Raw genomic sequence first — 25,341 nt, 5'->3', positions numbered from 1 at the left:
ATGGAGCCGCCACCGGGGCCACCAGGTGAGAGACCGTCCGCTCCCCCACCCCAGACCCCACCCGCATCCCCAAGAGGCCCAGCCAGAGAATCAGCATCTCTATTTGTTGCCAACTTGTACTTCCCAAGCGCTCAGTACAGTGCTTTGCACGCAGTAAGCGCTCAATAATAATAATGTTGGCATTTGTTAAGCGCTTACTATGTGCCAAGCACTGTTCTAAGCGCTGGGGCGGTTACCAGGTGATCAGGTTGTCCCACGGGGGGGGGGGGGGGGGCGCACAGTCTTCACCCCCATTTTACAGATGAGGTCACTGAGGCCCAGAGAAGTGAAGTGACTCGCCCAAAGCCACACAGCCGACAACTGGAGGAGTCGGGATTTGAACCCATGACCTCTGACTCCCAAGCCCGGGCTCTTTCCACTGAGCCACGCTGCTTCCCTAAGGAAGGAGAGAGGCTCCAGTTTTTCCCTTTCCCGCATCCCGGCCCTCGCTTTTCCCTCTCCTTCCAAACACACTCCTTCCTGAACAAAGAGGAGGAAACACAGACCAACCCTAACCCGACACGCGCTTTCCTTTTATAAATTGGTATTTCGTGCATTCAGTCGTATTTATTGAGCACCTACTGTGTGCAGAGCACTGGACTAAGCGCTTGGAAAGACAGTCCCTACCCACTTGTCAGCTGTGTGACTTTGGGCAAGCCACTTTCATTCATTCAATAAATACGATTGATTGATTGATTCATTCATTCAATCAATCGTATTTATTGAGCACTTACTGTGTGCAGAGCACTGGACTAAGCGCCTGGGAAGTCCAAGTTAGCAACATCTAGAGACGGTCCCTACCCAACAGCGGGCTCACAGTCTAGAAGGGGGAGACAGACAACAAAACAAAACATATTAACAAAATAAAATAAATAGAATAAATATGTACAAATAAAATAAATAAATAAAAGGCCTCAGTTCCCTCATCTGTCAAATGGGGATGAAGACTGTGAGCCCCACGTGGGACAACCTGATGACTTTGTATCTCCCCCAGCGCTTACAACAGTGCTTGGCACATAGTAAGCGCTTAACAAATGCCATTATTATTATTATTACTTTAATAATAATAATAATGGCATTTAAGCGCTTACTATGTGCAAAACAATAGTTCACTCCGAGCAGGCAACTTTCATCCCTGGTGCCCACCGTGCCCAGGCCATCAATTTTTAGACTGTGAGCTCGTTGTTGGGTAGGGATCGTCTCTATATGTTGCCGATTTGTACTTCCCAAGCGCTTAGTACAGTGCTCGGCACACAGTAAGCGCTCAATAAATACGATGGAATGAATGAAGGAATGGAGTGGAGCTAATCAAGTTGGATACAGTCCCTGGGGCTCACAGTCTAAGAGAAACAGAGTGGCTTAGTGGAAAGAGCCCGGGCTTGGGAGTCAAAGGACGTGGGTTCTAATCCTGAGTCTGCCAGTTGTCTGCTGCGTGACTTTGGGCAAGTCACTTCACTTCTCTGGGCCTCGGTTCCCTCCTCTGGAAAATGGGGATGAAGACTGTGAGCCCTGTGTGGGACAACCTGGTCACCTTGTATCTATGATAATAATAATAATAATAATAATAATAATAATGGCATTTATTAAGCACTTACTATGTGCCAAGCACTGTCATCGGGTTGTCCCGTGTGGAGCTCACAGGCTTCATCCCCATTTTACAGATGAGGGAACTGAGGCCCAGAGAAAAATAATGATGGTATTTGTTAAGCACCTACTATGTGCCAAGCACTATTCTAAGCGCTGGGGGAAACACAAGGTGATCGGGTTGTCCCACTTGGGGCTCGCAGTCTTCATCCCCATTTGACAGATGAGGGAACTGAGGCACAGAGAAGTGAAGTGATTTGCCCAAAGTCACACAGCTGAGAATAATAATAATAATGATGGCATTTATTAAGCGCTTACTATGTGCAAAGCACTGTTCTAAGCGCTGGGGAGGTTACAGGGTGATCAGGTTGTCCCATGTGGGGCTCACAGTCTATCCCGAGAAGCAGCATGACTCAGTGGAAAGAGCACGGGCTTTGGAGTCAGAGGTCATGGGTTCAAATCTCGGCTCCGCCAGTTGTCGGCTGTGTGACTTTGGGCAAGTCACTTAACTTCTCCCCCTTCTAGACTATGAGCCCAGTGTTGGGTAGGGACCATCTCTATATGTTGCCAATTTGCACTTCCCAAGCGCTTAGTACAGTGCTCTGCACACAGTAAGCGCTCAATAAATACAATTGAATGAATGAATGAACTTCTCTGGGCCTCAGTTCCCTCATCTGTAAAATGGGGATGAAGACTGTGAGCCCCCCGTGGGACAACCTGATCACCTTGTAACTTCCCCAGCGCTTAGAACAGTGTGTTGCACATAGTAAGCGCTTAAGAAATGACATCATTATTATTATTAATCCCCATTTTACAGATGAGGTAACTGAGGCCCAGAGAATTTAAGCAACTTGCCCAAAGTCACACAGCTGACAATTGGCAGAGCCGGGATTTGAACCCATAATAATAATAATAATAATGACATTTGTTAAGCGCTTACTATGTGCAAAGCACTGTTCTAAGCGCTGGGGGGATACAAGGTGATAAGGTGGTCCCTCGTGGGGCTCACAGTTTTAATCCCCATTTTCCAGATGAGGGAACTGAGGCTCAGAGAAGTGAAGCGACTTGCCCAAGGTCACACAGCAGACATGTGGTGGAGCCGGGATTCGGACCCATGACCTCTAACTCCAAAGCCCGGGCTCTTTCCATTCATTCATTCGTTCAATCAATCAATCAATCGTATTTATTAAGCGCTTACTGTGTGCAGAGCACTGTACTAAGCGCTTGGGAAGTACAAGTTGGCAACATATAGAGACAGTCCCTACCCAACAGTGGGTTCACAGTCTGGATCAGCTTGGGGAATAAATTCAAGAAGCTCGACCATATATTTACCCTCCCTCTTGAAAGACGATTCAGTCGTCTTTATTGAGCGCTTACTGTGTGCAGAGCACTGTACTAAGCGCTTGGGAAGTCCAAATTGGCAACATATAGAGACGGTCCCTACCCAACAGTGGGCTCACAGTCTAGAGCCGCGCTGCTATGCCAGCTCTCAGAACAGTGCTTGGCACATAGTAAGCACTTAACCCCCCTCTCCCCCTCCTCCCCCTCTCCATCCCCTCCGCCTTACCTCCTTCCCTTCCCCACAGCACCTGGATGTATGTATATATATTTGTGCATATTTATTACTGTATTTATTTTACTTGTACATATATAATTCTATTTAGTCTATTTAGTTAATATGTTTTGTTGTCTGTCTCCCCCTTCTAGACTGTGAGCCCGCTGTTGGGTAGGGACCGTCTCTATGTGTTGCCAACTTGTGCTTCCCAAGCGCTTAGTACAGTGGTCTGCACACAGTAAGCGCTCAATAAATACGATTGATTGATTGATTGATTAACCAATACCGTCATTATTATTATTATTATTTTAGTTCACTCCAAGCAGGCCACTTTCATCCCCCGTGCCCAGGCTCTGGAGGAGGGATGGAGGAGCAGAGGGGAGAGGCTGGGAGGTTTTTTGGGGGGTATGGGGGGCACCGAGGGGGCTGAGCTTGTCCTCACTGCTCCTCTGTAGTGGCCGCAGACCTCCAGCTGTGCCCAGGGCCTCTCACTCATCTGGGGCGGCTGGAGAACTCCGAGGGGACACTGGAGAGACGAGGCGACGGGCCAACTCCACCAGGCCGCTGGGACAGGTAACGGGGGGACAGAGAGACGGGGGCACTTAGGACAGTGCCTGGCACGTAGGAAGCCCTTCACAAATAATAATAATAATAATAATGACATTTGCTAAGCGCTTACTATGTGCAAAGCACTGTTCTAAGCGCTGGGGGGGATACACCGTGATCAGGTGGTCCCACGCGGGGCCCACAGTCAATCCCCATTTTCCAGATGAGGTCACTGAGGCTCAGAGAAGTGACTTTCCCAGGGTCACACAGCAGACACGTGGCAGATCCGGGATTCGAACCCATGACCTCTGACTCCAAAGCCCGGGCCCTTTCCACTGAGCCACACTGCTTCTCTAAATGCTATCATTATTATTAGTAATCAATCAATCAATCGTATTTATTGAGCACTTACTGTGTGCAGAGCACTGTACTAAGCGCTTGGGAAGTACAAGTTGGCAACATATAGAGACGGTCTCTACCCAACAGTGGGCTCACAGTCTAGAAGGGGGAATAATAATGATGGCATTTATTAAGTGCTTACTATGTGCAAAGCACTGTTCTAAGCGCTGGGGAAGATACAAGGTGATCAGGTTGCCCACGGGGGGCTCACAGTCTTAATCCCCATTTTACAGATGAGGGAACTGAGGCCCAGAGAAGTTAAGCGACTTGCCCAAAGTCACACAGCTGACAGATGTTGGAGTGGGATTTGAACCCATGACCTCTGACTCCAAAGTCCGTGCCTGTCCACTGAGCCACGCTGCGTCCCCTAATAAATGCCATCATTAGTAGTAGTAGTAGTAGTAGTAGTACTACTTTAGTGCCTTAGTACCCACCCCAGCGCTTAGTACAGTGCCTGGCACATAGTAAGCGCTTAACAAATACCATCATTATTAATAGTAGTAATAGTAGAAGTACCTTAGTGCCTTAATATCCCACCCCAGTGCTTAGTACAGCCCCGCCTTACCTCCTTCCCCACCCCACAGCACCTGCATATATGTATATATGTTTGTATGTATTTATTACAGAGAGGCAGCGTGGCTCAGTGGAAAGGGCCCGGGCTTGGGAGTCAGAGGTCATGGGTTCGAATCCCGACTCCTCCACTTGTCAGCTGGGTGACTTTGGGCAAGTCATTTCACTTCTCTGGGCCTCAGTTCCCTCATCTGTAAAATAGGGATTAAGACTGTGAGCCCCCCGTGGGACAACCTGATCACCTTGTATCTCCCCAGCGCTTAGAACAGTGCTTTGCACATAGTAAGCGCTTAACAAATACCATTATTATTATTACTCTATTTTATTTGTACATATTTACTATTCTATTTTATTTTGTTAATATGTTTTGTTGTGTTGTCTGTCTCCCCCTTCTAGACTGTGAGTCTGCTGCTAGGGAGGGTGCCTGGTCCATAGGAAGCACTTAACAAATACCATCATTATTATTAGTAATAGTAACGGAGCCTCTGGCATCAATGCGGTCATTGTGCGGGCCGGCTGGGCACGGGGCCAAGGTGGGTGGGGAACTTGGGTGGTCGCCCCCGCAGAGCCGGGGGGGGCCGAGGCTCCGCAAAGGCCCCATTGAGCCCGGGGCTGCCCAAATATTTAGACACCGGCCTACTCCGTGCCAACTCCCCACTCCCCAACCGAGCCCGGGCCTGGCAGTCAAAGGACCTGGTGGCTCCTCCGCATGTCTGCTGTGTGACCCTTAATCATCATCATCATCATCAATCGTATTTATTGAGCGCTTACTGTGTGCAGAGCACTGTACTAAGCGCTTGGGAAGTACAAATTGGCAACATATAGAGACGGTCCCTACCCAACAGTGGGCTCACAGTCTAAAAGGGGGAGACAGAGAACTAAACCAAACGTACTAACAAAATAAAATAAATAGGATAGATATGTACAAGTAAAATAAATAAATAAATAAATAGAGTAATCAATCAATCAATCGTATTTATTGAGCGCTTACTATGTGCAGAGCACTGTACTAAGCACTTGGGAAGTACAAATTGGCAACATATAGAGACGGTCCCTACCCAACAGTGGGCTCACAGTCTAAAAGGGGGAGACAGAGAAGTAAACCAAACATACTAACAAAATAAAATAAATAGGATAGATATGTACAAGTAAAATAAATAAATAAATAAATAGAGTAATAAATATGTACAACCATATATACATACATACAGGTGCTGTGGGGAAGGGAAGGAGGTAAGATGGGGGGGATGGAGAGGGGGGCGAGGGGGAGAGGAAGGAAGGGGCTCAGTCTGGGAAGACCTCAATAATAATATTATTATTATTATTATTATAATTTATAATAATATCATCATAATAATAATGATGGCATTTATTAAGCACTTACTATGTGCAAAGCTCTGTTCTAAGCACTGGGGAGGTTACAAGGTGATCAGGTTGTCCCCCCGGGGGCTCACAGTCTTAATCCCCATTTGACAGATGAGGTCACTGGGGCACAGAGAAGTAAAGTGAGCCCACTGTTGGGTAGGGAAGCACTCAATAAATACGATTGAATGAATGCATCCGGGCAATCATAACACCAAGCTGGCACCCACCGCCCTGACGCATCGCTAGTTGGCTGGCTGCCCCTTCTCCTGTACCAAGCCCCGGGTGATGTGATACTCACCCATCTTCTCATTCATTCATTCATTCAGTCAATCCTATTTATTGAGCACCTACTATGTGCAGAGCACTGTACTAAGCGCCTGGGAGAGTACAATAGAACAATAAACAGACACACTCCCTGCCCACAGTGAGTTTCCCAGCGTGGCTCAGTGGAAAGAACCCGGGCTTTGGAGTCAGAGATCATGGGTTCAAATCCCGGCTCCGCCAGTTGTCAGCTGTGGGACTCTGGGCAAGTCACTTAACTTTTCTATGCCTTAGTTCCCTCATCTGGAAAATGGGGATTAAGACTGTGAGCCCCCCTGTGGGACAACCTGATCACCGTGTAACCTCCCCAGTGCTTAGAACAGTGCTTGGCACATAGTAAGCACTTAATAAATGCCATCGTTATTGGAGGAGTAGCATGGCTCAGTGGAAAGAGCACGGGCTTTGGAGTCGGTGGTCATGGGTTCAAATCCCGGCTCCGCCACCTGTCAGCTGTGTGACTTTGGGCAAGTCACTTCACTTCTCTGTGCCACAGTTTCCTCATCTGTAAAATGGGGATTGACTGTGAGCCCCCCCGTGGGCCAACCTGGTCACCTTGTAGCCTCCCCAGCGCTTAGAACAGTGCTTTACTCATAGTAAGCATTTAATAAATGTCATCATCAATCATATTTATTGGGGGCTTACTGTGTGCAGAGCACTGTACTAAGCGGTTGGGAAGTACAAATTGGCAACATATAGAGACAGTCCCTACCCAACAGTGGGCTCACAGTCTAAAATGTCATTATTATTATTATTATTCTTAGAGGGACTGTAAGCTGACCATGGTCCTTCAGACTCCGGAGGCTGTTCCTCATTTCCCCAGGGTCCTCCAAGAGCAGGCGGCCTTCCGGCAGGATTGGATGCGTCGCTCCCTGCAGCTGCCTTCGGAGCAGACGGTGCGGATTCTGCATGCCAAAGTGGCTCAGAAATCTTACGGGAATGAGAAGCGGTAGGAGCCTGGACCCCTGGGTGGGCAGCCCCCTCCCCATAACCTCTCCCATCTCATTCCTTCGCAGCCCCCCATCGTGCCCTCCCTCCCTCTCCACCTGGTCCTGTGCCCACCGGGTGGGTAGGCCCGGGGGGAACCTGTGTCTGGGTCCGCGGGGGGCATCGAGGCCCCGCGGGGACCCGGCTGATCCGCGTCTGGTTCTGGTTTAGGTTCTTCTGTCCTCCGCCGTGCGTCTACCTTGCGGGCCCAGGCTGGAGGCTCAAGGCTGAGCAGGGGCAAGGTGGGAAGGTGGAGTCGGGCGGGTGCGGGCCACGAGGGCCTGGTGTTCCTGGGGAGAAAGGAGAGGGCCGCACGGGGCAATCCTGGTGGCGGCTGACCCCTGGATGACCGCTGGATGACCTCCGGTTGCAGCGCCGGAGGCCGGGGAGTTGGGCCCCACGGTCTGCGGCTACATGGGCCTGGACGGGACGGCCGAGACGCAGAAGCTGAACTTCGAGGAGCAGCCCGACTCCAGAGTGAGCTCAACCCGCATCCTTCTATTGATGATGATGATGGGATTTGTTGAGCTCTTACTACGTGCCGAGCACTCTTCTAAGTGCTGGGGGAGATACAGGGTTATCAGGTTGTCCCCCATGGGACTCACAGTCTTCACCCCCATTTTACAGATGAGGGAACTGAGGCCTTAGAGAAGTGAAGTGACTTACCCAAAGTCACCCAGCTGACAAGCGGCGGAGCCGGGATTAGAACCCACGACCTCTGACTCCCAAGCCTGGGCTCTTTCCACTGAGCCACGCTGTTCCAGTTTTGGGGGGCAAGGTGGAGGCAGGGCAGGGGAGGAGATGGGGGAGAGGGGGACAGGGGCCTAGGGTTCAGAAGGTCACATGTTCTGATCCCAGCTCTGCCACTTTTTTTTTTAATGGCATTTATTAAGTGCTTACTATGTGCAAAGCACTGTTCTAAGCACTGGGGAGGTTACAAGGTGATCAGGTTGTCCCACGGGGGGCTTCACAGTCTTAATCCCCATTTTACAGATGAGGTCACTGAGGCACAGGGAAGTGAAGTGACTTGCCCAAAGTCACATAGCTGACAAGTGGCGGAGCATTTGAATTTGAACCCATGACCTCGGACTCCAAAGCCCGGGCTCTATCCACTGAGCCACGCTGCTTCTCTACTTGTCACTTGTCTGCTGCGTGACCTTGGGTGAGTCACTTCACTTCTCTGGGCCTCAGTGACCTCATCTGTAAAATGGGGGATTGAGATTGTGAGCCCCACGTGGGACAGGGACTGTGTCCAAACCCATTTGCTGGTACCCACCCCAGCGGTTAGAACAGTGCCGGGCACCAGGGAAGCGCTTAACAAATACCACAATTATTATTATTATTATTAGAGGGGGCGGTGGAAGGGATAGGGGTGAGGCGGAGGGGAGTGGAGGAGAGCTGGAGGGGGAGTTGTGACAAGTTTCCCTTTGTCAAAAAGCTCCTGTCAGCTTCATGTGGGGGGCTTGTGCCTCACCACTGTGGGGCCAGTAAAAGTCTCATCTCTGCTGGCTTGGGACCTTGGGTTCAAGATAAGGAACACATTCCGCCAGCGAAGACGGTTTCCAGGGACCCATCGCTGATCATTGCGCTCCCTCTGCTTTCAGAACTTGGATTTACACCCTTTATTCACCCCTCCCTTAGCCCCACAGCACTTATATACATACCTATAATTTGTTTGTCAATATTAATATCTGCCTCCCCCTCTAGACTGTAAGCTCGTTGTGTTATAAGCTGTTATAATGTTCTCTCCCAAGTGCTTAGTACGGTGCTCTGCACACAGTAAGCGCTCAATACATCTGATTGATTGATTCAGATAGGGGTGGGACAGAAGGGGCAGAGCTGGGATGGAGGGGGCAGGGGTGAAGCGGAGAGGGGCAGAGGAGATAGAGGTGAAGCAGAGGGGGCAGGGGGGGCAGGGGTGGGATGGAGGGGGCAGAGGTGAGGTAGATGGGGGCAGATATGGGATGGAGGGGGCAGGGGTGAGGCAGAAGGGGGAAGAGAAGATAGAGGTGAAGCAGGGGGGAGGCAGAGGGGGACAGAGGTGGGATGGAGGGGGTAGGGGGGAGGCAGAGGGGGCAGAGGTAGGATGGAGGGGGCAGAGATGAGGCAGAGGGGGCGGAGGTGGGATGGAATGGGCAGGGGTGAAGCAGAGAAGTGGGGTGGAGGAGATAGAGGTGAAGCAGAGGGGGACAGGGGTGAGACGGGGGGGCAGAGGTGGGATGGAGGGGGCAAGGGTGAAGCAGAGAGGGGCAGAGGAGATACAGGTGAAGCAGAGGGGGCAGGGGTGGGATGGAGGGGGCAGGGGTGAAGCAGAGAGGGGCAAAGGAGATAGAGGTGAAGCAGAAGGGGCAGGGGGGGAGGCAGAGGGGGGCAGAGGTGGGATGGAGGGGGCAGGGGTGAAGCAGAAGGGGAAGAGAAGATAGAGGTGAAGCAGAGGGGGCAGAGGGAGGCAGGGGGGGCAGAGGTGGAACGGAGGGGCAGGGGTGGGGCAGAGGTGGGACGGGGGGCAGGGGTGAAGCAGAGAAGTGGGGTGGAAGAGATAGAGGTGAAGCAGGGGTGAGGCAGAGGGGGACAGAGGTGGGATGGAGGGGGCGGGGGGGGCAGAGGTGGGATGGAGGGGGCAGAGATGAGGCAGAGGGGGCGGAGGTGGGATGGAATGGGCAGGGGTGAAGCAGAGAAGTGGGGTGGAGGAGATAGAGGTGAAGCAGAGGGGACAGGGGTGAGACGGGGGGGCAGAGGTGGGATGGAGGGGGCAAGGGTGAAGCAGAGAGGGGCAGAGGAGATACAGGTGAAGCAGAGGGGGCAGGGGTGGGATGGAGGGGGCAGGGGTGAAGCAGAGAGGGGCAAAGGAGATAGAGGTGAAGCAGAAGGGGCAGGGGGGGAGGCAGAGGGGGGCAGAGGTGGGATGGAGGGGGCAGGGGTGAAGCAGAAGGGGAAGAGAAGATAGAGGTGAAGCAGAGGGGGCAGAGGGAGGCAGGGGGGGCAGAGGTGGAACGGAGGGGCAGGGGTGGGGCAGAGGTGGGACGGGGGGGCAGGGGTGAAGCAGAGAAGTGGGGTGGAAGAGATAGAGGTGAAGCAGGGGTGAGGCAGAGGGGGACAGAGGTGGGATGGAGGGGGGCGGGGGGGGGCAGAGGTGGGATGGAGGGGGCAGAGATGAGGCAGAGGGGGCGGAGGTGGGATGGAATGGGCAGGGGTGAAGCAGAGAAGTGGGGTGGAGGAGATAGAGGTGAAGCAGAGGGGACAGGGGTGAGGCGGGGGGGCAGAGGTGGGATGGAGGGGGCAAGGGTGAAGCAGAGAGGGGCAGAGGAGATACAGGTGAAGCAGAGGGGGCAGGGGTGAAGCAGAGAGGGGCAAAGGAGATAGAGGTGAAGCAGAAGGGGCAGAGGGGGGCAGAGGTTGGATGGAGTGGGCAGGGGTGAAGCAGAAGGGGAAGAGAAGATAGAGGTGAAGCAGAGGGGGCAGAGGGAGGCAGAGGGGGGCAGAGGTGGAACGGAGGGGCAGGGGTGGGGCAGAGGTGGGACGGGGGGGGCAGGGGTGAAGCAGAGAAGTGGGGTGGAGGAGATAGAGGTGAAGCAGAGGGGACGGGGCGAGGCAGAGGTGGGATGGAGGGGGCAGAGGTGGGATGGAGGGGGCAGGGGTGAAGCAGAGAGGGGTAGAGGAGATAGAGGTGAAGCAGAGGGAGCAGGGGTGAGGCAGACGGGGCCAGAGGTGAAGCAGAGAGGGGCAAAGGAGATAGAGGTGAAGCAGAGGGGGCAGGGGGAGGCAGAGGGGGGTGGAGGTGGGACGGAGGGGGCAGGGGTGAGGCAGAGGGGGCAGAGGTGAGATGGAGGGGGCAGGGGTGAAGCAGAGAGGGGCAGAGGAGATAGAGGTGAAGCAGAGGGGACAGGGGTGGGACGGAGGGGGCAGGGGTGAAGCAGAGAGGGGCAGAGGAGATAGAGGTGAAGCAGAGGGGACGGGGGTAGGACGGAGGGGGCAGGGGTGAAGCAGAGAGGGGCAGAGGAGATAGCGGTGAAGCAGAGGGGGCAGGGGGAGGCAGAGGGGGGCAGAGGTGGGATGGAGGGGGCAGGGGTGAGACGGGGGCAGAGGTGGGATGGAGGGGGCAGGGGTGAGACGGGGGGCAGAGGTGGGATGGAGGGGGCAGAGGTGAGGCAAATGGGGGCAGAGGTGGGATGGAGGGGGCAGGGGTGAAGCAGAAGGGAGAAGAGAAGATAGAGGTGAAGCAGAGGGGGCAGGGGTGGGATGGAGGGGCCGGGGGAGAGGCAGAGGGGGCAGAGGTGGGATGGAGGGGGCAGAGGTGAGGCAGAGGGGGGCAGAGGAGATAGAGGTGAAGCAGAGGGGGGCAGAGGTGGGATGGAGGGGGCAGAAGAAGCAGAGGTGGGATGGAGGAGGAAAAGGTGAGGCAGAGGGGAGTGGAGGAAGCCAAAGAGACCCTCTGACCCCTCACTGCCCGAGGAACCAGGGTTCTAGGCGATGAGAGGGGGGCAGAGGGTGGTCACCTCTCTTTACAGGCCGGAGGAAGCGGCGGGAGGCCGAGGCTCTCGGGGGGGAAGGGGGAGGTGGAGGGTAAAGGTGGGGACCCCCCCACCCCCCACCTCTCCCCTCCCCTGTACCCGGGGCCGGGCAGGAGTTCGGTTGCGCCAAGGCCCTGTTCATCTCGGACGCCGACAAGAGGAAGCACTTCCGCCTGGTGCTACGCCTGGTACTTCGAGGAGGCCGAGAACTGGGCACCTTCCACAGCCACCTCATCAAGGTCATCTCCAAGCCCTCGCAGAAGAAGCAGTCCCTGAAGAACACTGACCGTAAGCCGGGGACACCAGGGGCCACCGGTTCAGTCGATCGTATTTACTGAGCGCCTACTGTGTGCAGAGCGCTTGGGAGAATACAACAGAACAATAAACAGAGGCATTCCCTGCCCTCAACGAGCTTACAGTCCAGAGGTTGAGTTTACAGTCTAGAGGATGAGTTTACGGGCAGAAGGACTTTCATTCGTTCATTCATTCAGTGGTATTTATTGAGTGCTTACTATAATAATAATAATAATAATAATGGTGGTATTTGTTAAGCACTTATTATGTGCAAAGCACTGTTCTAAGCGCTGGGGGGGCTACAAGGTGATCAGGTTGTCCCACTTGGGGCTCACAGTCTTAATCCCCATTTTACAGATGAGGTAACTGCGGCACAGAGAAGGTAAGTGGCTTGCCCAAGGTCACACAGCTGACAAGTGGCGGAGCCAGGATTCGAACCCATGACCTCTGACTCCCAAGCCCTTGCTCTTTCCACTGAGCCTTGCTGCTTGGGAGAGTCCAATAGAATAATAAATGCACATATTTCCTGCCCACAAACAGCGTACAGTCTATGGGACGAGTTTAATAATAATGATGGTATCTGTTAAGCACTTACTATGTGCCAAGCACTGTTCTAAGCACTGGGGTAGAGACAGGGTAATCAGGTTGTCCCGCATGGGGCTCACAGTCTCAATCCCCATTTTACAGATGAGGGAAACTGAGGCACAGAGAAGTTAAGTGACTTGCCCAAGGTCACACAGCTGATAAGTGGCAGAGTCGGAATTAGAACTCACGACCTCTGACTCCCAAGCCCGGGCTCTTTCCACTGAGCCACGCTGTTTACAGTCCAGAGGATGACTTTACAGGCAAATGGGCTTTCATTCTTTCCTTCAATCATTCAGTGGCATTTATTGAGAGCTTACTATGTATAAAGCACTGTACCAAACGCTTGGGAGAGTACAGTGAGAGAAGCAGCGTGGCTCAGTGGAAAAGAACCCGGGCTTTGGAGTCAGAGGTCATGGGTTCAAATCCCGGCTCCACCACTTGTCAGCTGTGTAACTTTGGGCGAGTCACTTCACTTCTCTGGGCCTCAGTTCCCTCGTCTGTAAAATGGGGATGAAGACTGTGAGCCCCATGTGGGACAACCTCATGACCTTGTATCCCCCCAGCGCTTAAAACAGTGCTTTGCACATAGTAAGTGCTTAATAAATGCCATCATTATTATTATTATTATTATTACAATAGAATAATAAATGGACATATTTCCTGCCCACAGCGAGGTTACACTCCAGAGGACGTGTTTACAGTCTAAAGGATGAAATTACTGTCAAAAGAACTTTCATTCGTTCCTTCATTCAGTGGTATTTATTGAGTGCTTACTATGTGCAGTGCTCTGTAGTAAACGCTTGGACGAGTACAATAGAATAATAAATGGACATATTTCCTGCCCACAAAGAACTTACAGACAGAGGATGAGTTTACATTCTAGTGGATGAGTTTACAGGCAAAAGGACTTTCATTTCATTCATTCATTCTTTCAATCGTATTTATTGAGCGCTTACTATGTGCAGAGCACTGTACTAAGCACTTGGGAAGTACAAGTTGGCAACATATCGAGACAGTCCCTACCCAACAGCGGGCTCACAGTCTGTAAGAGGGAGCATTCCTTCATTCATTCAGTGGTATTTATTGAGTGCTTATTAGCGAAGCAGCGTAACTCAGTGGAAAGAGCCTGGGCTTTGGAGTCAGAGGTCATGGGTTCAAATCCCGGCTCCGTCAACTGTCAGCTGTGTGACTTTGGGCAAGTCACTTCACATCTCTGGGCCTCAGTGACCTCATCTGTAAAATGGGGATTAAGACTGCAAGCCTCCCGTGGGACAACCTGATCACCTTGTAACCTCCCCAGCACTTAGAACAGTGCTTTGCACATAGTAAGTGCTTAATAAATGTCATTATTATTATTATTATTATTATTATTATTATTATTATTATTATGTGCAGTGCTCTGTAGTAAACGCTTGGATGAGCACAATATGTTGCCATATTGTACTTCCCAAGCGCTTAGTACAGTGCTCTGCACACAATAAGCGCTTAATAAATAGGATTGAATGAATGAATACAATAGAATAATAAGTGGACGTATTTCCTGCCCACAAAGAGTTTACAGAGCAGAGGATGAGTTTACAGTCTAGAGGATGAGTTTACAGGCAAAAAGACTTTCATTCATTCCTTCATTCATTCAGTGGTATTGATTGAGTGCTTACTATGTGCAATGCACTGTACCAAACACTTGGGAGAGTACAATAAAGTTAGAAATGGATGCATTTCCTGCCCACAACGAGCTTACAGTCTAGAGGATGAGATTACTAGTGTCTAGAGGGGGTCTTTGAGGGGATAATAATGATGATAATAATAATAATAATAATAATAATAATAATGGCATTTATTAAGTGCTTACTGTGTGCAAAGCACTGTTCTAAGCGCTGGAGAATACAAGGTAATCAGGTTGTCCCACAGGGGGCTCACAGGCTTCATCCCCATTTTACAGATGAGGGAACTGAGGCCCGGAGAAGTGAAGTGACTTGCCCAAAGTCACACAGCTGACAGTTGGCGGAGCCGGGATTTGAACCCATGACCTCTGACTCCAAAGCCCAGGCTCTTTCCACTGAGCCACGCTGCTTCTCTGGGCAGATTACTAGTGTCTAGAGGGGGAGGCAAGCAGGCAGTGGGTCTGGGCCCATATCTATTCAATTTACTTTATTTTATTTTGTTAATTTGTTTTGTTCTCTGTCTCCCCCTTCTAGACTGTGAGCCCACTGTTGGGTAGGGACTGTCTCTATATGTTGCCAGCTTGGACTTCCCAAGCGCTTAGTCCAGTGCTCTGCACACAGTAAGCGCTCAATAAATACGTTTGATTGATTGATTGATTGATTGGGCCCCGGGTAGGGGCGACAGGCTGAGCGTCGTGTTTTTCTTTCCCGGCGCAGTGTGTATCTCCTCCGGCTCCAAGGTGTCCCTTTTCAACCGGCTGCGCTCCCAGACCGTGTCCACCCGCTATCTGTCGGTGGAGGGAGGCGCCTTCATCGCCAGCGCTCGCCAGTGGGCAGCCTTCACCCTGCACCTGGGTACCATTCTTTCATTCAATCGTATTTATTGAGCGCTTACTGTGTGCAGAGCACTGTACTAAGCGCTTGGGAAGGGCAAGTTGGTACCACCATCCCTCGCCCAGCCCGGGCCTGCAGCAGGGGTGGAAAGGAGAGAATCAGCCCGTGTGTGTGTCTGTGCTACTGGTTTGTGTGACTGTGAGCCCACTGTTGGGTAGGGACTGTCTCTATATGTTGCCAATTTGTACTTCCCAAGCGCTTAGTACAGTGCTCTGCACATAGTAAGCGCTCAATAAATACGATTGATGATGATGATGATGTGGACACGAGTGTGAGTTTGGGGGGGAGGGGTTAAGGTATTTATTAATAATAAGAAGAACGGTGGCATTTCTTTAGCCCTTACTATGTGCCGAGCACTGTTCTAATCTCTGGGGGAGATACAAGATGATCAGGTTGTCCCACGTGGGGCTCACAGTCTTCATCCTCATTTTACAGATGAGGGAACTGAGGCCCAGAGAAGTGAAGTGACTTGCCCAAAGTCACACGGCTGACAAGTGGTGAAGCTGGAATTAGAACCCACATCCTCTGGCTCCCAATGATAATAATTATGATGGTATTTGTTAAGCGCTTACTATGTGCAGAGCACTGTTCTAAGCGCTGGGGAGGTTACAAGGTGATCAGGTTGTCCCACGGGGGGCTCACAGTCTTCATCCTCATTTTACAGATGAGGGAACTAAGGCCCAGAGAAGTGAAGTGACTTGCCCAAAGTCACACAGCTGACAAGTGGTGAAGCTAGAATTAGAACCCACATCCTCTGGCTCCCAATAATAATAATAATGATGGTATTTGTTAAGCTCTTACTATGTGCAGAACACTGTTCTAAGCGCTGGGGAGGTTACAACATGATCAGGTTGTCCCACGGGCGGCTCACAGTCTTCATCCCCATTTTACAGATGAGGTAACTGAGGCACAGAGAAGTTGTGACTTGCCCAATGTCACACAGCTGACAAGTGGCGAAGCCAGAATTAGAACCCACATCCTCTGGCTCCCAATAATAATAATGATAATGATGGTATTTGTTAAGCGCTTACTATGTGCAGAACACTGTTCTAAGCTCTGGGGAGGTTACAAGATGATCAGGTTGTCCCATGTGGGGCTCACAGTCTTCATCCCCATTTTACAGATGAGGTAACTGAGGCACAGAGAAGTTAAGTGACTTACCCAAAGTCACACAGCTGACAATTGGCAGAGCCGGGATTTGAACCCATGACCTCTGATTCCAAAGCCCGTGCTCTTTCCACTGAGCCACGCTGCTTCTCAAGCAGCTTAAGCACTTACTATATGCCAGGCACTGTACTAAACACTGGGATAGATACAAGCTGATCAGTTTGGATCCAGACCCTGTCCCATACGGGGCTCACCATTTCAACCCCCATTTTACGGATGAGGGAACTGAGGCACAGAGCACATAGTACAGTGCTCTGCACACAGGAAGCGCTTAATCCTGTTGTTGGGTAGGGACTGTATATGTTGCCGACTCGAACTTCCCAAGCGCTTAGTCCAGTGCTCTGCACACAGTAAGCGCTCAATAAATACGATTGGATGGATAAATACGATTGAATGAACGAATGGCTCGCCCCAGGTGACAGAGCAGACCAGGACTAGAACCCAGGGTCTCCTGACTCCTTCATTCATTCATTCATTCAATCGTATTTATTGAGTGCTTACTGTGTGCAGAGCACTGTACTAAGCGCTCGGGAAGTACAACCCAGCCCCTCCTCTATTCAGCAGGTCATGCTCGTTTCTTTGCGTGTGCTTTTCTGTGCGGGGCCTTGGGTGCCAGCGTGTGTATATTTGTGTGTATGGTGGTGGCTGTGGGTGTGTGTGTGTTTGTGTATGCACTTGTGTGTGACTGTGGTTGCAAATGTGTATAATAATGATGGCATTTATTAAGCACTTATTATGTGCCAAGCACTGTTCTAAGCGCTGGGGAGGTTACAAGGTGATCAGGTTGTACCTCAGGGGGCTCACGGTCTTCATCCCCATTTTACAGATTCATTCAATTGTATTTATTGAGTGCTTACTGTGTGCAGAGCACTGTACTAAGCGCTTGGGAAGTACAAGAATGAATGAGTGTATGAATGGAAGCAGTGTGGCTCAGAGGAAAGAGCCAGGGCTTTGGAGTCAGAGGTCAATGGGTCAAATTCCGGCTCCGCCACTTGTCAGCTGGGTGACTTTGGGCAAGTCACTTCACTTCTCTGGGCCTCAGTTACCTCATCTGTAAAATGGGGATTAATAATAATAATAATAATGGCATTTGTTAAGCACTTACGATGTGCAAAGCACTTTTCTAAGTGCTGGAGGGGATACAAGGTGATCAGGTTGTCCCACATGGGGCTCACAGTCTTAATCCCTATTTTACAGATGAGGTAACTGAGGCTCAGAGAAGTTAAGTGACTTGCCCAAGGTCACATTCATTCATTTATTCAGTTGTATTTACTGAGCACTTACTGTGTGCAGAGCACTATACTAAGCGCTTGGGAAGTACAAGTTGGCAACATCTAGAGACGGTCCCTACCCAATAGTGGGCTCACAGTCTAGAAGGGGGAGACAGAACAAAACAAAACATATTAACAAAATAAAATAAATAGAATATGTACAAGTAAAATAAGTAAATAAATGGCATTCAAACCCGTGACCTCTGACTTCAAAGCCCGTGCTCTTTCCACTGAGCCACGATTAAGACTGTGAGCCCCACATGGGACAACCTGATCACCTTGTAACCTCCCCAGCGCTTAGAACAGTGCTTTCCATGTAGTAGGTGCTTAATAAATGCCATTATTATTACCATGTGTTTGTGTGGGTGCGAGGGTGTGTGTATATGGGCTGGCACAGGTGTTTGGGGCTGGGTTGGTGGGGGGTAGTTGAAGATTTTGCTCCTCATGTACCCGGTTACTATCCCTCCTGGCCTTCACCCCCTTTTCTGCAGCCGACGAGAGGGTCCCCCCGGGGGACTTCCCACTCCGAGAGGGCTACATACGCTACGGCTCCCTCGTGCAGCTCGTCTGCACCGTCACTGGGGTCACTCTGCCCCCCATGGTATGGTCCTGGGGGGATGGAGGAGGGGGGCCAGGGGAGGGGACACACACACACAGAAACAACGGAGAGACATAGAGGGACAGGGAGAAGGAGAGAGAAACAGAGACACAGATTCAGAGACAGCCAGAGAGAAACAGAGAAAGAGACAGAGAGGGTGAGAGAGAGAGGAACAGACACAGAGAAAGACAGATATAGAGGGAGCCAGAGATGGGGAGGGAGGAACAAAGAGAGAGAAACAGAGAGACATGGAGAAAGAGCGATACAGAGAGAGCCAGAGATGGGGAAGGAGAAAGAGATAAGAAGAGTGCCAGAGAGTGAAACAGGGAGAGACATAGAGGGACAGGAAGAGAGAGAAACAGAAACACAGATTCAGAGACAGCCACAGAGAAACAGAAAGAGACAAAGAGGGAGAGAGAGGAACAGACACAGAGAGACAGATATAGAGGGAGCCAGAGATGGGGAGGGAGGAAAAAAGAGAAACAGAGAGACATGGAGACTGGAGAGAGCCAGAGATGGGGAGGGAGAAACAGAGAGACATGGAGAAAGAGAGATACGGAGAGAGCCAGAGAGTGAGAGAAACAGGGAGAGACATAGAGGGACAGGGAGAAAGAGAGAGAAACAGAAACACAGATTTAGAGACAGCCAGAGAGAAACAGAGAAATAGACAGAGAGGGGAACAGACATAGAGAAAGACAGATATAGAGGGAGCCAGAGATGAGGAGGGAGGAACAAAGAGAGAGAAACAGAGAGACATGGAGAAACAGAGATACAGAGAGAGCCAGAGATAGGGAGGGAGAAACAGAGAGACATGGAGAAAGACAGATACAGAGAGGGTCAGAGAGTGAGAGAAACAGGGAGAGACTAGAGGGACAGGGAGAGAGAGAAACAGAAACACAGATTTAGAGACAGTCAGAGAGAAACAGAGAAAGAGACAGAGAGGGAGAGAGAGAGCGAGGAGCAGACACAGAGAAAGACAGATACAGAGGGAGCCAGAGATGGGGAGGGAGGAAGAAAGAGAGAGAAACAGAGAGACATGGAGAAAGAGAGATACAGAGGGAGCCAGAGAGTGAGAGAAACAGGGAGAGACGTAGAGAGACAGGGAGAAAGAGAGAGAAACAGAAACACAGATTCAGAGACAGCCAGAGAGAAACAGAGACACAAAGAGAGATACCGAGAGGTGGAGAGAGAAACACACAGAGAAAGAGAGAAACAGAGAGATGGAAACAGAGAAACAGAGCTACGGAGAAAGAGCGATACCTAGTGAGATAGAGTGAGAAACAGAGACACAGAGAAAGAGGTACAGAGAGAGACAGAAAGATGAAGAGATGGAAACAGAGAGAGAAACAGAGAAAGAGAAAAACAGAAAGAGATGGAGAGAGAAACAGACATAGAGAAAGAGAGAGACAGAGAGATGGGGAGAGAAACAAAGACAGAGAGAGTTACAGAGAAAGAGACAGAGATGGAGAGAAAGAGAAACAGACACAAAGACAGATACTGGGGAGGGAAAAACAGAGAGAGAAAGAGATACAGAGCCAGAGGGAGAGAGACAGAGAGAGACAGAAAGAGAAATAGAAACACAGGGAGATTGAGAGAGCTAGAGAGAGAGAGAAACAGGGAAAGACAGAGAGAAACAGAAAGAGAGAGAAACAGAAACAGAGATTCAGAGAGCTAGAGAGAGAGAGAAATGGAGACAGAAAGAGAACAGAAACACAGGGAGATTCAGAGAGCTAGAGAGAGACAGAAAGAGAAACAGAAACAGGGAGATTCAGAGAGCTAAAGAGAGAGAAACAGGGAAAGACACAGAGACAGAAAGAGAAACAGAAACACAGAGATTCAGAGAGCTAGAGAGAGAAATGGAGACAGAGACAGAAAGAGAACAGAAACACAGGGAGATTCAGAGAGCTAGAGAGAGAGACAGAAAGAGAAACAAACACAGGGAGATTCAGAGAGATAGAGAGAAACATGGAGAGACAGAGACAGAGAAAGAGAGAGATGGAGAGAGAAACAGAGACACAGAGAAAGATGCAGAGAGAGCCAGAGAGAGGTGGGGAGAGAAAGAGAGAGAGCATCTATGTGCCGGGCAAGGGGATGGTCTGGATTTGGGAGGTGGAGGGAGAGTGGGGGCTTGGCGATGGGGTCCAGTGTGGCTGGGACGACCCCTTCCCTTCCCTGTCCATGGGGCTCCTCCTGCCTCCTGCTTCCTCTCCCTCCAGATCATCCGCAAAGTGGCCAAGCAGTGCGCCCTCCTGGACGTCGATGAGCCCATTTCTCAGCTGCACAAGTGCGCGCTCCAGTTCCCCAGCGGGGGCGGAGAGGGCGGCCTCTACCTGTGTTTGGCCACCGAGAAGGTCGTGCAGTTCCAGGTGCCCGGCCTCCCCCCGCCACCGTGCCCTCCCGCCCCCTGCCCACTCCAGGCCCCCTTGGGCTTCCCTTTGGACCCCTTTGCCCCCTCTGCCCTCGCAGGCTTCGCCCTGCCCGAAGGAAGCCAACCGGGCCCTGCTGAACGACAGCTCCTGCTGGACGATCATTGGCACCGAGTCGGTGGAGTTCTCCTTCCGCGCCAGCCTCAGCTGTGCCCGAGAGCCCGTCACCCCCGTGCCCCTCATCAGCACCCTCGAGGTACGACACAGAGGCCGTGCGGCCTAGCGGAAAAAGCCCGGGCCTGGGACTCAGAGGATCTGGGTTAATAATAATAATTATTATTATTATGGTACTTGTTAAGCACTGTTCTAAAGCACTGGGGTACATAGGAGGTAATCAGGTTGTCCCACGTGGGGCTCACAGTCTTCATCTCCATTTGACATATGAGGGATCTGGGGCCCAGAGAATAATAATAATAATGATAGCATTTATTAAGAGCTAACTATGTGCAAAGCACTGTTCAAAGCGCTGGGGAGGTTACAAGGTGATCAGGTTGTCCCACTGGGGGTTCACAGTCTTAATCCCTATTTTACAGATAAAGGAACTGAGGCCCAGAGAAGTTAAATGGCTTGCCCAAGGTAAAAGAGCAGACAAGTGGCGGAGCTGGGATTAGAACCCACGTCCTCTGGCTCCCAAGCCCAGGATCTTTCCACTAAACCATGCTGCTTCTCTAATCTGGGTTCTGATCCCAGCTCCACCCCTCACCTGCTGTGTGATCTTGGGCAAGTCATTTTACTTCTCCAGGCCTCGGTTCCCCCATCTGCAAAATGGGGATATCCTGGTCTCCCTCCTAAGCTCGTTGCGGGCGTGGAATGTGTCTGTTTATTGTTCTGTTGTACCCTCCCAAGCGCTTAGTACAGAGCTTTGCACACATAAGCACTCAATTCATTCATCCAGTTGTATTTATTGAGCGCTCACTGTGTGCAAAGCACTGCACTAACCACTTTTCCTCATCTCACACTCCCTCCTGCATCACTCTGACTTGCTCCCTTTGCTCTTCCTGCCTCCCAGCCCCTCAGTACTTACGGACATATTAGAACAGTGCTTGGCACATAGTAAGCACTTAACAAATAATAATAATAATAATAATGGCATTTATTAAGCGCTTACTACGTGCAAAGCACTGTTCTAAGCTGCTGGGGGGGTTACAAGGTGATCAGGTTGTCCCATGGGGGGCTCACAGTCTTAATCCCCATTTTACAGATAAGGTCACTGAGGCCCAGAGAAGTGAAGCGACTAGCCCAAAGTCACACAGCTGACAGTTGGCGGAGCGGGGATTGGAACCCATGACCTCTGACTCCAAAGCCCGGGCTCTTTCCACTGAGCCACGCTGCTTCTCTATATACCAACATTATTATTATCTGCAGTTAATTTTTTTGTATTGATGTCTGTTTCCCCACCTCTAGACTGTAAGCTCGTTGTGGGCAGGGAATGTGTCTGTTTATTTTAGTGTTGTACTTTCCCAAATGCTTAGTACAGTGCCCTGCACACAGTGAGGGCTCAATAAATACGATTTAATGAATGAATGAACACTAACCAGACACATTCCCTACCCACAAAAATACGAGTGAATAAATGAATAAATTGAGGGCCCCTTGGGGAAAGAGATTGTGACTGACCTAACTGACTTGTCCCTACCCCAGGGCTTAGTGTGTGACCCTTAGTGATAATAATAATAATAATAATGGCATTTCTTAAGCGCTTATTATGTGCAAAGCACTGTTCTAAGCGCTGGGGAGCTTACAAGGTGATGAGGTTGTCCCACAGGGGGCTCACAGTCTTCATCCCCATTTGACAGAGGAGGTCACTGAGGCACAGAGAAGTGAAGTGACTTCCCCGAAGTCACACAGCTGACAATTGGCACAGCCGGGATTTGAACCCATGACCTCAGACTCCAAAGCCCATGCTCTTTCCACTGAGCCACGCTGCTTGACAAATATCATAGAACACGCACCCTCGTTCCCAGGCCCTCTGACTGTGCCAGAGCGACCCTATGCCCTTCCCCGCGGGTGGTTCATTCATTCAGTGGTCGAGGGTTCTAATCCCGCCTCCGCCACCTGTCTGCTGTGTGACTTTGAGCCAGTCACTTCACTTCTCTGGGCCTCAGTTCCGTCATTTGTAAAATGGGGGTTAAGACTGTGAGCCCCATGTGGGACAACCTGATGACCTTGTATCTACCCCAGAGCTTAGAACAGTGCTTGGCACATCGTAAGCGCTTAACAAATACCAATGTTATTATCATTATTATTACTATTCATTCAATCGTATTTACTGAACGCTTACTGTGTGCAGAGCACCGTACTAAGCACTTGGGGGGGGAGGTATAATAGAAAAATAAACAACTTTGCACATAGTAAGCGCTTAATAAATGCCATCATTATTATTATTATTATTAATAGACATATTCCCCACGCACAACGACCTTACAGTCTAGAGGGTGCCAGAAGGGATGGCTTGGGCTCTGGCTCCTGATCCCAGGCTGACCCCAGGGTGACCCCAGGGTGACCCTTTGGTCCCACAGCTGAGTGGCGGAGGAGACGTGGCCACCTTGGAGCTGCAGGGAGAGAACTTCCACGGGGGCCTCAAAGTCTGGTTCGGTGACGTGGAGGCCGAAACCTTGTACAGGTACTTGGCCTTGGGTGGGCCGGAGGGCAGCAACTTGGTCGGGGTTGGGGGTCTTGGGACTTAGTTGTTCCTCCTGGGACCCAGCTGTTCCTCCTGGGGCTTAGCTTTTCCTTCTGGGACTCGGTTGTACTTCCTGGGGCTTAGCTCTTCCTCCTGGGACTTCCCTGTTCCTCCTGGGACTCAGCTGTTAGTCCTGGGGCTTAGCTTTTCCTCCTGTTACTCGGCTGTTCCTCTTGGGACTTAGTTATTCCTCCCGGGATTCAGCTGTTCCTCCTGGGACTTAACTCTTCCTCCTGGGACTTTCCCGTTCCTCCTGAGGCTTAGCTTTTCCTCCTGTTACTCGGCTATTCCTTTTGGGGCTTAACTATTCCTCCTGGGATTCAGCTGTTCCTCTGGCATCTCGGCTGTTCCTCCTGGTACTTGGCTATTCCTCCCGGGCCTCATCCGTTCCTCCTGGGACTTAGCTTTTTCTTCTGTTACTCTTCTATTCCTCTTGGGACTTAGCTATTCCTCCCGGGATTCAGCTGTTCCTCCTGGTACTAGGCTATTCCTCCTGGGACTTCCATGGTCCTCCCGGGACTCAGCCGTTCCTCCTGGGACTTAGCTTTTCCTCCTGTTACTCAGCTATTCCCTGGGTAACAGTTACCTGTTACTCTTGGGACTTAGCTATTCCTCCCGGGATTCAGCTGTTCCTCCTGGATCTCGGCTGTCCCTCTGGGATCTTGGCTGTTCCTCCTGGTGCTTAGCATTTCCTTCTGTTACTCGGCTATTCCTCTTGGGATTTAGCTATTCCTCTTGGGATTTAGCTATTCCTCACGGGATTCAGCTGTTCCTCCTGGGACTCAGCCGTTCCTCCTGGAGCTTAGCTTTTCCTCCTGTTACTTGGCTATTCCTCTTGGGACTTAGCTATTCCTCCCGGGATTCAGCAGTTCCTCCTGGGACTCAGCCGTTCCTCCTGGAGCTTAGCTTTTCCTCCTGTTACTTGGCTATTCCTCTTGGGACTTAGCTATTCCTCCCGGGATTCAGCAGTTCCTCCTGGGACTCAGCCGTTCCTCCTGGAGCTTAGCTTTTCCTCCTGTTACTTGGCTATTCCTCTTGGGACTTAGCTATTCCTCCCGGGATTCAGCTGTTCCTCCTGGGACTTCCCCGTTCCTCCTGGGGCTTAGCTTTTCCTCCTGTTACTAGGCTATTCCTCTTGGGACTTAGCTATTCCTCCCGGGATTCATCAGGTCCTCCCGGGACTCAGCCGTTCCTCCTGGGACTTGGCTTTTCCTCCTGTTACTTAGCTATTCCTCTTGCTACTTAGCTATTCCTCCCGGGATTAAGCTGTTCCTCCTGGTACTTGGCTATTCCTCCTGGGACTTCCCTGGTCCTCCCGGGACTCTGCCGTTCCTCCTGGGACTTAGCATTTCCTCCTGTTACTCAGCTATTGGGACTTAGCTGCTCTTCCTGAGACTTAGCTGTTCCTCCTCGTACTCGGCTATTCCTCCTGGGGCTTAGCTTTTCCTCCTGGTAGTTGGCTGTACCTCGTGGGGCCTAGCTCTTCCTCCTAGGACTTACCTGTTCCTCCTTGGTTCTCGGCTGTTCCTGTCGGGGTTTGGGGAAGGCCCATGAGGTAGAGCTGCCCGGCGGGTGGCTGACGTGGCCCCCGGGGGGCACGGGTGCCCGCAGGAGCCCCCGCTCGTTGGTTTGCGTGGTGCCGGATGTGGCGGCCTTTGGCAGCGACTGGCGTTGGCTGCGGGTCCCAATCACGGTTCCTCTGAGGCTGATGCGGGCGGATGGGCTCCTCTACTCCAGCGCCTTCTCCTTCACCTACACCCCGGAGCAGAACGGCCTGGCCGGACTCCCAGGCCTCCCCGAAAGGCCCCAGGACTCTGACACGTTTCTAGACAGCATTCACCACGAGTTCACCCGAACCAACTTTCACCTCTTCATACAGAACTAG

The 25,341-nt window shown here is 51.2% G+C and overlaps 1 protein-coding gene across 1 annotated transcript; it reads left to right on the top strand.

Annotated features, from left to right (window-relative positions):
- RBPJL (recombination signal binding protein for immunoglobulin kappa J region like) lies at positions 1-25,341 on the top strand. The gene is made up of 12 exons (XM_038750518.1): positions 1-25; positions 3,643-3,751; positions 7,200-7,325; positions 7,535-7,605; positions 7,737-7,840; positions 11,988-12,162; positions 15,135-15,272; positions 18,241-18,350; positions 20,564-20,713; positions 20,814-20,969; positions 23,293-23,396; positions 25,068-25,341. The coding sequence occupies exons 1-12, from the start codon at positions 1-3 to the stop codon at positions 25,339-25,341; spliced, it is 1,542 nt and encodes a 513-aa protein (XP_038606446.1).

The sequence above is a fragment of the Tachyglossus aculeatus genome, chromosome 8 (assembly GCF_015852505.1).
Source record: "Tachyglossus aculeatus isolate mTacAcu1 chromosome 8, mTacAcu1.pri, whole genome shotgun sequence".
Taxonomy (NCBI): domain Eukaryota; kingdom Metazoa; phylum Chordata; class Mammalia; order Monotremata; family Tachyglossidae; genus Tachyglossus; species Tachyglossus aculeatus.
This window is presented reverse-complemented; position numbering and strand designations above follow the sequence as displayed.